Source organism: Quercus robur, chromosome 12, assembly GCF_932294415.1.
Source record: "Quercus robur chromosome 12, dhQueRobu3.1, whole genome shotgun sequence".
In the NCBI taxonomy this organism is placed as follows: Eukaryota; Viridiplantae; Streptophyta; class Magnoliopsida; order Fagales; family Fagaceae; genus Quercus; species Quercus robur.
Genome location: NC_065545.1, coordinates 767986 through 784829, shown reverse-complemented (window position 1 = coordinate 784829; position 16844 = coordinate 767986). Strand labels below are relative to the sequence as shown.

The 16844-nt window shown below is 36.8% G+C and overlaps 2 protein-coding genes across 8 annotated transcripts; one reads left to right on the top strand and one right to left on the bottom strand.

Moving 5' to 3' along the window:
• Positions 1–148: 148 nt before the first annotated feature.
• Positions 149–11052, bottom strand: LOC126709033 (uncharacterized). 7 transcript variants are annotated; one of them, XM_050409099.1, is made up of 2 exons: positions 10358–11050; positions 149–498 (listed from the first exon to the last, which is right to left on the bottom strand). In XM_050409099.1, exons 1-2 carry the CDS (start codon positions 10968–10970, stop codon positions 491–493), a joined length of 621 nt encoding a protein of 206 aa, XP_050265056.1. In that variant the 5' UTR covers positions 10971–11050; the 3' UTR covers positions 149–490. The 7 variants fall into 7 exon arrangements, with proteins under 7 accessions (XP_050265056.1, XP_050265057.1, XP_050265051.1 ...); XM_050409100.1 differs by lacking the exon at positions 149–498 and adding an exon at positions 3787–3925; XM_050409094.1 differs by lacking the exon at positions 149–498 and adding an exon at positions 5112–5780 and having other exon boundaries at positions 10358–11052.
• Positions 11053–12530: 1478 nt separating this feature from the next.
• On the top strand, positions 12531–13583 carry LOC126710154 (uncharacterized). The gene has a single exon (XM_050410531.1). It carries the CDS (start codon positions 12531–12533, stop codon positions 13581–13583), a length of 1053 nt encoding a protein of 350 aa, XP_050266488.1.
• The last annotated feature ends 3261 nt before the right edge of the window (positions 13584–16844 follow it).

The window sequence follows — 16844 nt, the reverse complement described above, 5'->3', positions numbered from 1 at the left end:
ATAAGTAAAATGAGTTCGAATTGCCTACACCAAAAGAATAAAAATCATATTAAGGTCATATTAATGCCTTAACTTTTTTTTTTTTTTGGAGAAGATTATAGAATAAAAGTTGTATACATTATAAATCCTATTGTATCTATGTTTAAAATAAAAATGAATAATGGTTTTATTATTATAAATTAATAATAAGAGAGTATTTATTGTTGAAAGCGGCAAAGGAAAGGAAATGGTCCATAATCATAGGTTATTTTCTTCCATAATTTATTTCATGATTCCGAAATGTGGGAGCCACAGCTGTCTCTGCTGACTTTTTTAGTTTTAGACAATGGTCCGGTACCAAAGCATCAACACGGCCACGTACGGATCCCTTTCATAATGCAGACTTCCTCCATAGTATAGCCGTTACCGACAAAGTTGCCATATTTGACAACTATAATGTCACACCGGCCGACTAACTATTTCACACTTTACTGTATTTGTTAAAGTTTCTTTAACGTACTGTCAAAAAAAAAAAAAAAAAAAAGTTTCTTTAACGTGAGTCTCACTTAATAAAAATAAATAGATAAATAAAAGAAAAAAAAAACATAAGAGTAACTTCACAATTTATTTTAATATTTTTTTCCCTTTATAAAGCTAACTCCACCGTTTATAAAACTTGAAAAAAATAACACAAAACTACAAATAAAGACAAAAAGTAAAAAAAAAAAAAAAAAAAAAAAAAAAAAAAAAAAGTAAAAAAGTTGTTAACCGACACTGTCAATAAAGTTGTTCCATCCCAATGTAATGTGTCCGTCAACACAATCCAAATTTAATATATATAAGTAAAGTCGGTCCATCCCAACGTAATTGGTTTTACAGTGTGTGTTCGCGCGAGAGCGCTTTAGTTCTCTACAAGAAGTTTTCCAACTGTGACAGTAAAGGGTCAACAAAATACATCTAACAACTTTAGGCACCCATCACACTTTAAACGCGTCTCTGCCGCCTTTTTATCTAATTTTGGAATGCCACTCTCAAGCTTATCTTCTTCTCTTTTCTTTTTTTGAGATAATTTTAGTCTATAACGTCCGCTTTTGATGATAACTCTTTATCATCATATCAAAACACTAATAAATTTTTGGTATAGGTAGAAAATTGAATCCTAAATTTCTTATTCAACTATCAGAAATTTTATCAATTAAGCTAACTAAAACCCACTTATTTAATCTAAGTACATCTTAAAATCAACTTTTAGTAATAAAATATCAAGTTAATTCATATATATATATATATATATATTTCAATTATTAGTATTGGCACTCTATCCGCCATGAACATTAGATCTATTGGTGCACAGGACGGATGTAATTTTGAAATTGAAAAGCAGCCTTTTAGGTGCACGTATGGGCAAAAATTTTATTGGTCGGTAGGCGGACAAATTAGAAAAGGAATTGTACCTAATTTTTGTTTTGTTTTTTATTTTTAACTGTGAAGGACAGAACCATAAAAAGTTATAAACTTTGCCCTCGTGGATCCCTCTAGCTGCCTTAATGCATCAACGGCAGACCTTAGATATACTCCTTTTATGTGTGCATCTTTTTTGTCGCAACCCAGGCTCTTGTTCTAACTCTTCTTTTCAGTTAATTGAAATATTATAATTTAATAAGACTAAAGTGACTTAATTTTCTTTCTCTAAAAAAGGAGAAAATAAAATACTTAATTTTGTCATATCTCAACCAAAAAGTTAAGAAATTCATATTTTTCTTTTACACTAAATTTAGGAGACCAAAATGCAATGGTTCACTTCCATTTAGAATATTTTACGATTACACAATATTCTTAATACACTTCTTTGCTTCACCCACTATGCACTTATATTATGATTTATATCCTCTTAAATCTCTGTCATTGAGAATAAAAGGCAAATAATTTTCTTTTAAGGTGGCTTTTTTTCCCTTTTTGTTTTTTCATTCCAAGACCTGTAACATGGATGATCCGACTAAATCCTCAGTTCTACAATTTAACTTGTGTACGTAAATAAAAATAAGGACTTATATAGAGATGGCAATGGGGCGGGACGAGGCCAAAGGATGGAGTCTTCGTCCCCATCCCTACCTCACCCCGCATAACGGGGAAAACTTTCTCACCCCATCCCTGCTCCTTGGTGCCTCGCGAAGCCCCGTCCCACCCTCGTAAAACCCTACTTTTTGTTAAATTTGCCCTACAACTAGTACATTTTTTTTAATAAAACCTATTTCATTAATAAAAATATACTTGAAATTATAACTAAATTTATCCCATCGAATTAAATCAATTTTTAGAAAAAAAATTGAATAATATATCCAAGTATGTAACAATACAATCATAAAAATAAAAAATAAATAAATAAAAAATCTCATTGGGTAGAATAAAGATAGAGAACCACATTGAGTAGAATAAAATAAACTAATATTGATATGTTTGTTTAAATAGTAGGGTTTTAGGATATAAAAAATTTACAATTATAACCCTTAATAACGCAGGGCGGGGCGGGACGGGGACGGGGAGGGGCGGGTCTAAAAAGTCTAAACCCATCCCCGCCCCACCCCATGGTGCGGGGCTAAAATCTTGCCCCATCCTCACCCACCACCTTTACGAAGTGGGAAAAACCCACATGGGACGAAGTGGGGAGGAGCGGGTTAAACGAGGCAGGGAAAAATTGCCATCCTTACCTATATGTCACTTCTATCACATCTTTGATTGATAGATTTTGTCTAAGTCCTCAGTTACAATTTAACTCGTGCAAGGAAATAAAAATGAGGACCTATATGTCACTTCTGTCACATATTTGAATGATGGATTTTGGATATGATTTAAAGTAAATCTAGGGTCTAGATTGTACCGACATTAAATACTGTTAACTATAAAATTTTAACCACAATCAAATTTTAAAGGGATTTACTAACATGTGTCCTTAAGGCATATATTAGTAAACTATTTTAGGAAACTTTTTATGAAAAAATGAAAAAATAATTCACTGTTTTGACAGCTTTTTCAATTTTCCATAAAAAAATTTCCAAAATTGATGGTTGACTCAATTTTAAATGAGTTAACACAATCTAAATCTTAGATTTATCTCAATGGTCTTTAAATTGAAATAGAGAGAATCAAAATCCATAGATTTCAATATGCTTGTGTGTGGTTGGGCAGTCATATGGCCCAAAGTTATGAGCAGGTTTCACATTTTGCAGAGGACATTCCCCCTACCAAAGATTTAAAATCCTAAATAAAAAAAAGGGAACCTTCATATTTGAGCCGGACCATCCTAGTTGATGCAAACGATTTTACTAGATTTAAAATTAAATGCGCGTTTTAGGTGAAAGTTATGATATTATATAATACGACTTGATTTATTAATTCCAGCAGATTTAGTAATAATTAATGACTGAAAATAAAATATAATAAGAGTGATAAGAAAAACATATAAAAAAAAATGCACATTGCGTACAAGCTAAAGCTACTTCACACGCAAGATTTCACATTCAAGATATGCAAGAAGCTTTTATTAAAGGGATTCTTTTCAAAAGTTGTTTATTTACTTCTTTTTGGTTATCAAAGTTGTTTATTTTATGGTTTTGGTTCCATAAAAAAGAAAAAGTTGTTTATTTTACTTTTTGGCCTTTTGACCCACATGGTGAAAGTGGATAACCAGATACAAAGTAAAGTTTGCTAGTGCTATCCTATGAGTATGAATAATAATGTGAAACACTGGACTTTCCCTTTCGTTCCTTCTCAAAGTCTCTTTCTTCCTTGCCCTTTTTCTTTTCAGTATTTAATTACGACCGTTAACCAGTCCTTTCTTCCATCTCATTCATTGCCCAGGCTGTAACATTGTCAGGAATTGAATTTCCCAACCTACTTCATAATTTACAAAGTCACATGGGTGCGTCCTTTTAACTTATGCATCATTCTGGCCCAAAATGTCAAAATCCGTGAACCACAAGTTAGAAAAGCTCATTGTCGACTGGACAAACAACATTATAATGTGCCCACTAGGTAACCAAGAAAAATACCAAGTAATTTCATTTCATGTGAACATTGACCCCGTCCAATACGTCTAAAGCTAAAAGTCCACATTATGGTAACGATCGATAGCTCGTGAGTAGAGCAGCCGTCACTGCAACTTCCTTGCACCTTCCATGGAAATTAATGTAGCTTTTTTTTAAACGGAGGTAATTCAAAATTGTGTCATGTCGACATGGGATATGGCGTGCAATTCATGTTAGAATTTTTTTTTTGAATTAGTAATGATTGATTGACTCACCATGGTAATGACAACGATAATTGTGTTGGTGGTGCTAGTGGTAAGGATCAGACAGGTTGACAAGTGACATTTTCTTGCCTATCATTCATTTATTGCTGTTGGAATGAATTGTTCCTCGAAACTCCACAGAAACTTCATGGTTGTATAACCAAGAGAAATAGATAGTTTTTTTTTTTTTTTTTTTTTTTTGAGATAAAAAAATAGATAGGTTAAACAATGTTTTTGCGTGCATCCAATCTCCTAAGAATGTACAAAGAAATTGTGCCCCTCCTCTTACATTCATGGTGAATCTCACCATAAATTTAATTAGTAAATCTCACTATGAATGAGAGAGGAAAGAACATCATTCTCTGTACTCTTGAAGAACCTAAGAATTACTCTTAACTTACTAATCCAACCAACCCACCCAACTCAGTCCAATACCTTGGGTTGGGTTAGATTTTTTATTATTTTATTTTATTTTATTTTTTATACATCAATAGTTGAGGGTGAGAGAATTTGAATCCTAAATATTTCCATTAAAAATACTAGAAAGTGTCATTAAGCTACAATACTCTTGGTAAAATTGTTAGTTTGATGTACATGGGTTTTTTAAAATATTGATAACATAGCTAAACAAATCTTTAAAAATTTGTATCATACAAATAAATTCAGTAAGGCAACAAAATGGATGATTAATTATTTTTTATTTAAAAATAATAATATAATGTTAACAAAGCTCATTATTGAACATTTAAATTTTCAAAGCAAATATAATAGATTATTTCTATGTAAAGGTTTAAATGTAATTATCATTCAAGACGTTTTTATTTCTCAAATCACTCCTCCAACAAACAATGGAACAAGATGTTTATTTTCCATCCGCTCATTTCTCTATCATTCTTATTAAACAATCACAATAAAAATTAATAATATTTTTCTCCTACTACTTTTCTATCCTACTTACCTCTTCCATCCGCCCAATTTTCTATCCATCCTATCCTATCCTACTTACCTCATCCATCCACCCACTCATATACGTAACATTACTCATACATGTAGAACTCACATGTGTGGATCTCGAATAGCTATGCAACACTTCCTTGTGGAATCTGTGCAACACTTCCTTTACGTACACTTCTTGTGTAGAATTGGGAGCCATCACATCTATTTTGTATATTGTCATATATCTTAGGTTTATTTTTCTTTATGAAGCACGTTGAACAAGCGTGAAAACTAAACCCAAAAGACGAAAACGCAAGCTATTCTGCAAATGTGCCCCCACACCGTGAAAACTTAACCCAAAAGACGAAGACGAAGACGCAAGCTATTCTGCAAATCTGCCCCCACACCGCAAAACATATTGACTGACCCGTTAACTCTTGGGAATACATATTTGTGACTAGCTATACTTACAGGATTGAAAACGCTAAACAACGTGACAAACACGTTAAGCTTCGTTTGGATTGCACTGAAAACAGGGGACATCTGCGTTTGGCGTTTTTTCCCTGGGTCTCGTGCACTGTTCACGAGACCCGCAAGTACGGAATTCAGAAATTTTTTTTTTTAAACTGAGTCTCATGGCACTATTCACACATTTAAAAATTATTTTGTTACAGTGTTTTCAATAATAAGTTTTCAGTTTTTAATAATAAGTGGTATCCAAACAGACAGGCAAATTCAAAATGGGTCTTCATTGATCAACCTAGGTGAGAATCTGAACTTAAAAATATCAATTGGTAATTGGTATCAATTACATGTTGATTCTTGCAACATGTAAAGCACAAGCTATGTAAGTCTTAACCAATCATAAGTGTAAGCAGTGTTTTAAAACCATATCAATTGGTTCAATTGAAAATCTAGTATGATTAGTAAACCTACGAAGCGGATAGTAGACACCCCAAAATCCATGAACACGTTGGGGGCAATTCTGCTTGCGTGGCCTCAATGTGTCAAGAGAGAAAAAATATATGTTTTTCATCATAAAGTTTTCTTTGATTTAGATATCTTCTTAAAGATTTTAATAGTTGTTTATTATAAAAACTAAAAATAAATATAAAGTATGTCTAAAATAAATAAAATATATCTAGAGATACATATTAATTAATAAATTGTCGTAATCCTAATTTTTCAGGGATTGTCATGTCTAGTGTTGTGTAGTGTCCATGTCTGTATATGGTGTTATGTCATGTCTGTGTCCATGCTTCATAGCTTTAAATTGTTTTGGATTAAAGCAAACTAAATTGAGCTGAATCAACCAGCTCATTGACTCAATCAACTAAACCGACAAGTAAATATATGAAGTATGTATTTGTCTATTTCGTCAAATACTGAATCATATAACTGTATAATTCAAGTGCCCAGAGATAGCCACAATTAATCATAAAAACACCCAATTCAGGAGGTACAGCCATACAGGAATCCAATATGTCTTCACCTAACTCTAACCACCTAACGTTTCAGCTATTCGCTTATTCCTAGATTGAATATTATGCAAGCTATATTCATTTCCAACTACTATATCACCACCACCAAAAAAAAAAAAACCAGAGTTAAGTTACAAACAATATTTTTCATAACTTGCTTTGTTGGCATGAATCTATTACTAATACCATTTTAATATCTATCATTAACAACTTTTCACCCCAACTGTGAAAAGCATTTGTATATGTGGACTTATTGTCTCTCAAAAGATAACATGATAGTCCACAAAACTGATAAGGCTGAGAATTTAATAGAACAAAAAGATGGCTATTTCAAGAAAAGTACACAGACATTTTAAATTGAATACGTAATTACGAGGAAATTTTTGGAGGTAATGACCACATAAGCCTAGGCCACTCTCTTTCTTTCTTTCACTATCAAATTGCATATACAGTTGAATTCCATTTGGGCCTCAAATATTGGGTCATATTTAAGTTCAGTAAAAGCCAGAGAAGTCAAAATGGGCTCACTGAGGTTCAGCCTAACAGAATCCAGTGCACAACCTAAATTGTGATTGTGGGTTCAAGCCTTACTAATATCCACATGTTTTATAGGGCAGATAAACAAAAAAGCCCAACATATCACCTGCTCCAACTATCTTATGAAAATAAACTAAATTTTAATTCCTAGTGTCCTTTTTGTCTCAGCCTTTTTTCTTTTTTCTTTTTGAAAACCCCAAAACTACTTTTTAAAATAAACTAAATTTTATCTTTTTGTCTCACATATAGCAAAAAAGCCAGCCACCAGAATTTACAGGAATCAAATGGAAAATAATGCTTTCAACACTAATAATGCCACTTGGCCAACACAAATCTGTCTGCTCTTTCCAACAAAACCAGTAATGCTTTCAACAAAACCAAATCTGAATTACTGGGCCAATACTCTCTGAGTTTCCCAGTCAGAATACCACAGCAGACATTTAAATAAACACCTTGTTCAAGAGAGTTCATATCATTGCCCAAACATTTCAAGCCCTAAGAGCCTAATGCTAAAGGGTTCATACTGTACTTACCAAGAGAGGGGAAGGGGAGTGTTTCAGACCCACCAGACAACCCATGTTATGTTTTGCACAGAATTGGATTTGGATGTACAAATCCATCCTTGACAAGAAATATGAATATGTAACAAGTCCATCAATGTCCACCCCAAGATCCCTTCACTACCAAAAAAGATTATTAAGGGCTAAGGAGGAAGAAAACTAAAAACAAAGTCGCCACCTAAAGTGAAGCGCTCAAAAGCATGAGCATGGTCAATGATGTCCATTCATAAAGCCAAAGATCTCAGCAAATATGACAATGATCTATGCCGTCCATTCATAAAGCCACATTGATCCAACATAAGTTTTATTTGATAAATAGATGATCTAACATAAAATTATCTCTCTAACTAAAAGAATATATACATAATTTCACACAAACCAAGGCATATCATATATGTATGTATAGTTACAGAAAAGCACAATATACTATAAATCATCTTTAAATAATCCAAAAAGAGCAATCAAGGAAAGCCATTTTCAAGTTCTTTCCTTTTCCTTTTGTACTTTCTAACAACCAAACAAAAGCCTAAAAGGGAAAAGGTGAGAGAGAGAGGGAGAGGAATCAATAAAAATTGGGTCATGGTAGCTCCATGGTAGTGCTGATGATGGTGGTGGTTAAGAGTTTGGAAGCATTAGTGGTAGTGATATAGTTGTGAAGGCAGCACCTGACTGTTGTCCACAAGCTATTTGCCAATGAGCTCTAGCTCAACTGCAACCTCCTCCCCTTGTAGGTGCTAGGTGGAGGGTTAGGTCGTGGGTTCAAGTCCCACTAGATGTGTGTGTAACTTAACAATTCCAAAAAAAAAAAGCTATTTAAGCTGGCAGTGTTTAAGATGATAGAGGAGATAAGAGTGCTGATGGTCTCAATGACAACAAGCAGTAATAGTGATAACCATGTAAAGAACAACACACTCACACTTAATAGTGATTGTTAAAGGTGGCCAAACCATGCTCATGTTGGTAGTAAGGACAACAAAAAGAGGACAACCATGATTGTGACAATGTTGGTGGGAGAGGCAATTGCCAATGGCATTAGGCTTGCAATTGAAGCACCAATACTTTTAATTGGGATTGCATTTTCATGACGAAAGACTAATGAAGTTTACTAATAAGCAGTTAATTTTGGGGGGGGAAACAGTATATTTCAGATTCAAATTTTAGGGATGATGGATCCCATTTGGTCACCATGGTTGCCTTGCACATGTTCCCAATTAAGCAGTGTAAAATTGTTCTATAATTGTAATATATATCTATATCATACTTTACAGGCAGCAACTATACTTTAACCTAATCATCTGTATCTGTTTGTCATTCTCATAAGATATATAGACTATATCAAGGAACTCCAAACCGATAAAACAAATCATCTGCATCTTTTTGTCAGCAGCTTTTTCTTTTAAAATTTTAATTATTTGCTTTTATTCATCTTTTTAGACTGACATGCTTGCTACACATTCTCAAAATCCATGCTACATGAATTCTAAACTTGCAAATTACTGTGCCCAAGCTCAGCTTCTTTCTTATACTACAACATTTTTAAACACTAAAAAACCTATCGATGGTAAACGCATATATGGGAAGCAAAAACAAAAAATATAACCAAAAACAAACATACCTTTGAAATTCCAAGGGACTGAATGTTAATCTAAGGCTTTGACAGTGTTTTGATCATATCAAAGTATGGCTAAGGATTTCTAAAATTCCAAAGGGCTTAATGTTAGTACTATTTAAATTTTGGGTTTTGAAATCCTTAGTGGATATGGCCCGAATCCAAATCATTACAATTTTAAACTATTCAAACAAGATAATTTAGATTTAGTCCCTCAAATCCAAATTCACAAGCCTAAATCCTGCTATCCAAACAAACAATTATTCCTTTTCTTTCCCAAAGAAAAAGTTATGTGACTTTTCTTTCCATTCAATTTGTTATAATGTACTTATTCTATTTTAGTCCATTCTTCATTTTGATAATTCGATTAAAAAAAGAAGAAGTTAAGTGACTTTTCTTTCCATTCAATTTGTTTATAAAGTACTTATTCTATTTTAGTCCATTCTTCAATTTGATAATTCGACAGTCACAATGAGGACGGGAGATTTAATCCTTAGACGTCTCTATTGGAAATACCAATAGGTGGTAGTTGAGCTAGAAGTCTCTTGACCTATTGTAGTCGGTTTGATTCTTTTTATGATGGATACATGATCAAATAACTTTTTCTTTATATCGGTAGGCTCCACAGCTCTAGCTCTTGAACTTCCAATCTCACCTTCCACCTTACTCTTACAAGCAAGACCCTAGCTCATTCGAAAAAGATATATTTAGCATATCAAGTAACTTCAAACTAATAAAACTAATCATCTGTACCTTATTGTTTTTCTTTTCACTTTTTGAACTTATTTGCTTATATGACTAAAATTAATCACTCTATCATGAATAGATCCAACTATACTTAAACCAATTTTCAGCAAATCAACAAAGTGCTCATCCAAATGCACATTCTCAAAATCCATACTATTTGAATTCTAACAAACACTAAGCCAAGCAAATATAGAAGCAAATAAAATTTAACCAAACATACCTTTGAAGCGATCGGATCCAAAATCGGTGTTAGAGCCAAGCAATTCGCTAGCCCTATAACAATTCGTTTCGCCGAATTCACAATCTCCCAAATCCAGACCAATCGAATTAATCCACGTACACCTCTCCGGCACCGAGGCCCAACCAATCAACCTCCTGCCAACCTTCGGATTCACGCGCGTCGCAATCCACGCGTCCCGAAACGGCGTCGCGCACTTCTCCGCAGCAAACGCGACGCACTTCTCTTTCGCCGCAACAAAGCAAGCTTCCATTTCGCGCGCCTCGCAATGTTCTCGTGCTTTCAAGTCGGTTTGTTTCGGACCAATGAGGGATCGCCACCAGGGAGGCTTACATTTGTTGGAGGCGGTGAGCGCGCAGCCGATTCTAGCTCCGGTGACGCACTGGTCGAGGATTTGGGACTCGGAGGATTTGAGAGCGGAGAACCAGGTTTGGAGGTCTCGGAATGCGAGTACATATGGGCCTGATGATGGGCTGGGCCGGCGAATGGGCCCACGGAGCAAGGGGATGGGGTGGTCGAAGTTGATGACAGTTGTGGCGGCTGAGTATTCGTCTAGATTTTGCGGTTGTGGTGGTTGTGGTTTTGGAGATTCCATTTTTCTTTTTGTTTTGCTTCAATGCTAAGTTAAAGCTACCGAAAGGGCACTTGCCTTTTTTGACGGAAATTAAGTAGGGTGCTTCCCGCGTGGAGTTGCTGGTATTATATTTTTGGGAAAAATGGCTATTTTACTTTTATTTTCAAACTATTTAGCCAAACGGACATTTTTAAAAAAAATATTTAGCAAGATATATATATATATATATTTAGATGGAACTCAACATTATCCAAGCAGTCCTTTTATTTTCAAACTATTTGGCAAATGTCCAATGGTGAAGTTCTATATATATTTTGTCACTTAATTTTGTTTTTGAAAATTTTACATAGGACTATTTTGCTAAATGCTTAAAAAATAAATGGTATTTTTTAACCCAATTACACTTGAGTCTTTTAACTATTGAAAAACATAATTATCCCCCCAGTTTTAAAAATGCGTTACACATAACCCCCTGATGCTTGCTTTGTTGTTAACTTTAACAAAATTTAACATTGAAAAATCAATTTATCCCTCAACTGTTTATCCCTCAATTGATGAGGGAGAGACGGATGGAGGGAGTTTTTTAAGAATGAAGGTCATCATAGATATAAGCAAACCCCTGTGCAGGGGAAGAAGGATTTCTCTGTCACAAGGTGAGCAAAGTTGGGTGTCTTTCAAATATAAAAGACTTCCTAATATATGTTACTGGTGTGGGTGTCTGAATCATGTGGATAGAGACTGTGACTTGTGGATAGAAAGCGAAGGGAAGCTTACAAAGGAGAATCAAGCCTACGGTGCATGGATTCGTGCAACATCCTTTGGGAAGGGAAGAAGTTCAGTCTTAAAAGTGCTAGGGTTCTATGCAGCAAAGAAAGCCCAGAAAAAACAGGATGTTAGCGGTGAGAGTGGGGTGGAGCCGATGGTTGTTCAGGCGAATGTTCAACCTCATGTGGCGGAGCTGGTGCAGACAGAGGAAGGAGGTTCTTTCTAGGGTGCATTAAATGCGAGTCACATGGTGTCAGGAGGGGAAGACTTGAACTCTGAAGGGGTGGTGTTGGTAAGCCGTGTGTCAGGGAAAAGCTTTGAGGACAGGCTTGGTGAGATTGACAAGGAGCTGGCGAGATTTGACAAGAAGAGTGGCGTGACTGAAGGAGCTTCTATAAAAGGAAAGTTTGAGGGAAATAAGGAAGCTAGTACAGCAGGGAAGGCTGAATTTACACAAGGGGCAGTGGAAAGTGTAGAAGCTAAAGTAGTTGAGGAGATGGTGACCACACATGCACGTGAAGAGGAGGGCAACTTGGTAAGTGTACCTATCACCCAATCTGCTTTATGTGATATTTCTAATGTTATTAGCTCTAGGAAAAGTTGTGCTAGGGTGGAAAAAGTCAAAAGAATTAGGACGAAAGATAGTGCACGGCTAGTTGAAAATGTTACTCCCGGGGTAGTTAAAAAAAATGCTAAACGGCTAGCTTCTGAGGGGGATCATAGTGAGTTACCAAATAAAAAGAGATTGGTTTCTTACTCTGGTCAGGAACATGATTATTTAATGGTGGAGGTTGTGGTGCAGCCCCGCCAACAGCAATGAATATCTTAAGTTGGAACTGTCGAGGACTTGGGAACCCTCAGACAGAGCAGGAGCTTGGGGATTTATTACGAGCTCATTCTCCCTCAATCGTGTTTGTGGCCGAAACATGGTTGAAAAAAGCTAGGCTAATTTACTTACGTGACAAGTGGAAGTTTGATGGGATGATTGAATTCTCTAGAGAGGGGAGGGGTGGAGGGGTGGTGGTTTTTTGGAAAGAAGAAGTAGATTTCTCGGTGGATACTTATTCGCCAAATCATATTGATGCGGTCATTAATAAAGGACAGGAGGGTATGTGGAGATTTACGGGTTTCTACGGTGAACCCGAAACTAACAACCATTGCATCTCTTGGGCTACTTTGAGAAGACTAAATTCAAAATTTTCATTACCTTGGTTATGTGCGGGTGATTTCAATGAAATTATTCGAGCCCATGAGAAATTGGGGGGGCGGCATAGACCAAATAGGCAAATGGAGGAGTTTAGGGATGTTTTGGATGAATGTGGGTTCCAAGACTTAGGCTATTGTGGGAACAAATTCACTTGGTGCAATGGGCATGAGGAGGGGCATACGGTGTGGGAAAGACTCGATAGAGCGGTTGGTACGGCAGAGTGGATCTCCATGTTCCCAACCACAAAAGTTGTTCATTTGGAGTGTGGCACATCGGATCACAAGCCGATTTTGATTCACTTATTAGGGGTACCAAAGCGAAGAAATAAACCTTGGAGGTTCGAACAAATGTGGATGAAGGATGAGGGTTGTAGAGAGGTAATTGAGGACGCATGGTCCTATGTTCATCATGGCAGCCCAATGAGTAGAGTGGAAGGGAAAGTGGATAGGTGCCGAAAAGGGTTGAAATGGTGGAGCAAAGTGGCTTTTGGTAATGTGACCCGAAACCTTAGGAAGAAGAAGGAGTTACTAAGGTTAGCCGAGGTAGAGGCAATAAGGGGTGGAAGTTTTTCTCGTGTTCAAAGATTGAAAAAAGAGATTCAAAAGCTATTGGTGTCAGAAGAGCAAATGTGGAAGCAACGATCTCGAACCCTTTGGCTCTAAGAGGGAGACAACAACACAAAGTACTTTCATAGTAGAGCCTCTCATCGGTTTAGAAGAAATCGAATTGATGCCATTGAGGATTCTATGGGGGAGTTGTGCACGGATGAGGAGGGGATCTCTCAAACATTGGTAAGTTATTATCAACTCCTTTTTACCTCGTCTACTCCGAGTAGGATTGAGGAAGTAGTGTCGAATGTGCCTTGCTCGATAACTGAGGAGATGAATAATGTGCTCTTGGGCGAATTCTCTAAGGAAGAAGTGGTCACAGCCTTGAATCAAATGGCCCCTTTGAAGGCTCCAGGATCGGATGGTCTCCCTCCCCTCTTTTTCCAGCATTATTGGTCCTCAGTGGGTGAAGATGTGACGGAAGCGGTGTTGGGCTGCCTTACCTCGGGTGCTATCCCCTCATCTATAAACCGAACTTTCATCACCCTTATCCCAAAGGTAAAAAGTCTTACAAAAGTCTCTGAATTTCGTCCTATTTCTTTATGTAATATAATCTATAAGCTTGTATCAAAGGTGATAGCAAACAGGCTTAAAAGGGCGTTACCAGCGATTATCTCGGAATCTTAAAGTGCCTTCCAATCGGACAAGACAATCTCCGATAACATACTTGTTGCTTTTGAGACTTTACATCACATGAAGAACCAAAAATAAAAAAAAGGGGGTTTCATGGCCTTGAAGCTCGACATGAGCAAGGCTTATGATAAGGTGGAGTGGAATTTCTTGGAGGCAACAATGTTGAAGATGGGCTTTAATGCGAGTTGGGTGGCTTTGATAATGAGTTGCATAACTTCGGCGTCCTACTCAATCCTAGTGAATGGAGTCCCTAAGGGTGATATCCGCCCGTCTAGGGGTATTAGGCAAGGAGATCCTCTCTCTCCTTACCTATTCTTAATTTGTTTTGAAGCTTTAAATTGCCAATTGCAGCAGGCAGCCAGGTCCGAAGCCATTAGGGGATTCTCACTATGTAAAAATGGCCCAAAGGTTTCTCATTTATTCTTTGCCGACGATACGCTACTATTTTGCCGAGCAAATAAGGGTGATTTGGATGTTATTCAAGGTATTTTGGTGTTGTATGAGAAAGCCTCCGGTCAAAAGCTTAATAGAGAAAAAACCACCGTGTTCTTTAGTAAGGCTACTTCGGAGGAGAAGAGGCTTGAGATAATCGAAGCTTTGGGGGTAAGCGAAGTGAAGGAATATGAGAAGTATCTTGGTCTTCCGGCGGTTGTTGGAAGAAATAAAAAGTCGAGCCTCAACTTCATCAAAGAGAGAGTTTGGAATAAGCTTCAAGGTTGGAAGGAAAAACTCCTTTCTCAAGCAGGTAAGGAGGTGCTCCTAAAAGCGGTTGTCCAAGCTATACCCACCTTTGCGATGGGTTGCTTCAAACTCCCATCCGGTCTCCTAAACGATATAGAGATGATGATTAGGAAATTTTGGTGGGGTCAACGGGGAAATCAACGTAAGATTCATTGAAAGAATTGGGAAACCTTGTGCAAACCAAAGGCGTTAGGAGGTAAGGGCTTCAAGGATTTGGAAAAATTTAATGAGGCTATGCTCGCAAAGCAAGTGTAGAGACTATTAGTAGACCACTCTTCCCTCTTTTGCCGGGTTTTTAGTGCCAAGTACTTCCCAAGTGGGTCAATTTTCGATGCAAAGGTAGTTTCCGGGTCGTATGCGTGGCAAAGCATTGTTAAGGCTAGTAAGCTTGTTCAATCGGGGTTGCTTTGGCGAGTGGGGAATGGCACAAAGATCAGTATCTACAATGATAGGTGGCTGCCTGGGGAGGCTTCAGCTTGTGTTGTGTCTCCAAAAATTGAGGAGGCGAAAGATTGGGTAGTTGCAAATCTGCTTGAATCGGAGGGTGGAGGCTGGAATGAGCAGCTTATGGATGCCCTTTTTCTGCCCTTTGAAGCTCAAAGAATTAAGAGCATTCCTTTGTGTGTTACAGACCAAGAGGACTGCTTATCATGGCCAAGGTGCAGGTCGGGGTCATACTCTGTAAAAATAGGGTACCAGCTGCTGTGCGAAAAGGAAATGAGCTCGCTGCCTTCTAGCTCCGACTCTGATGGGGTAAGAGGCTTTTGGAAATTCATCTGGCAGTTGAAGGTTCCTAACAAGGTGAAGGTGTTCACTTGGCGGGCTTGTTCAAGAGCTCTCCCAACAAAGGAAAATCTGAAAAAGAGGAAAGTGGTAGATTCCTCCGTGTGTGATCAGTGTGGAAGTTTGAATGAAGATGAGGTCCACGCCATTTGGGACTGTGTGCAGGTCCGTGAGGTGTGGGAGCGTTCCTAGGCTGATGTGAGGAACAAATACCGATCTGTGAAGAATATGTGGGACCTCGTAAGCATTATGAAGGCTGAAGGTAAAAATATAGAGGTGTTTGTGATGTCGGCTTGGCTTAGCCGGGTCTGTTTTGAAGGGGATGCGGAGCTAGTGGTGAAATGCTTGCAGTCGGGGTCGGGTTCAAATGCTTTGACAGGCCACTTAGTAAAAGACTTTATGTCTATAAGGGGGTATTTTCAGTCCTCCTCTATCATCCATGTAAGGCGGTAGGGCAATCATGTTGCCCATGCGCTAGCTAAGGATGCTAGGTTTTCTTTTCCTTTAAGAGTTTGGATGGAGGAAGTGCCTCCAAATATTTTCAGCTTTGTTGTAAAAGATTTGCAGTAGTATTGTTTTTCTCTCCCTTCCTTGAGTAGGGAGGTTTCTCAAAAAAAAAAAAAAAAAAAAAAAAAAAAAAAAAAACTGTTTATTTTGGAGAGTAGCAAATTGTTCTTTCAATGTTAATTTCTATCGAACTTAACACTGAAATAGACAGTAGGGGATATTGAAACAATGTTATAACTCAAGGGGGTTAATTGTGTGTTTTAATAGTTTAAGGGATTAAATGTGATCGAAGTGATAGTTTAAGGTGAAAATGTGTAATTTGCCTTATTTTTTATTTAGCCTATAAATTAGAGTTTTGCCTTTAAAATCATTGAGGTTTCAAAATTTTCATTTTAGTCATTCACATTTAATTTCTTTTTCATTGTTCTTATTATCCATCTTCATTAGTAATTTGACCGTAAAGATGATTAATGTTTAGTTATCAAAAGTTTAAGACATGTTACTCATATTTTGCTATCGTCACCAAAAGCCACGTCTTGGTTTTTTGAACATGGTGATGATGTTGATGATTACTAATAGAGACATGGCTTATAGCAACCTTTAACAAAATATGGGTGACATGTCTTAATGCCTAAACACTTATCTAACAAA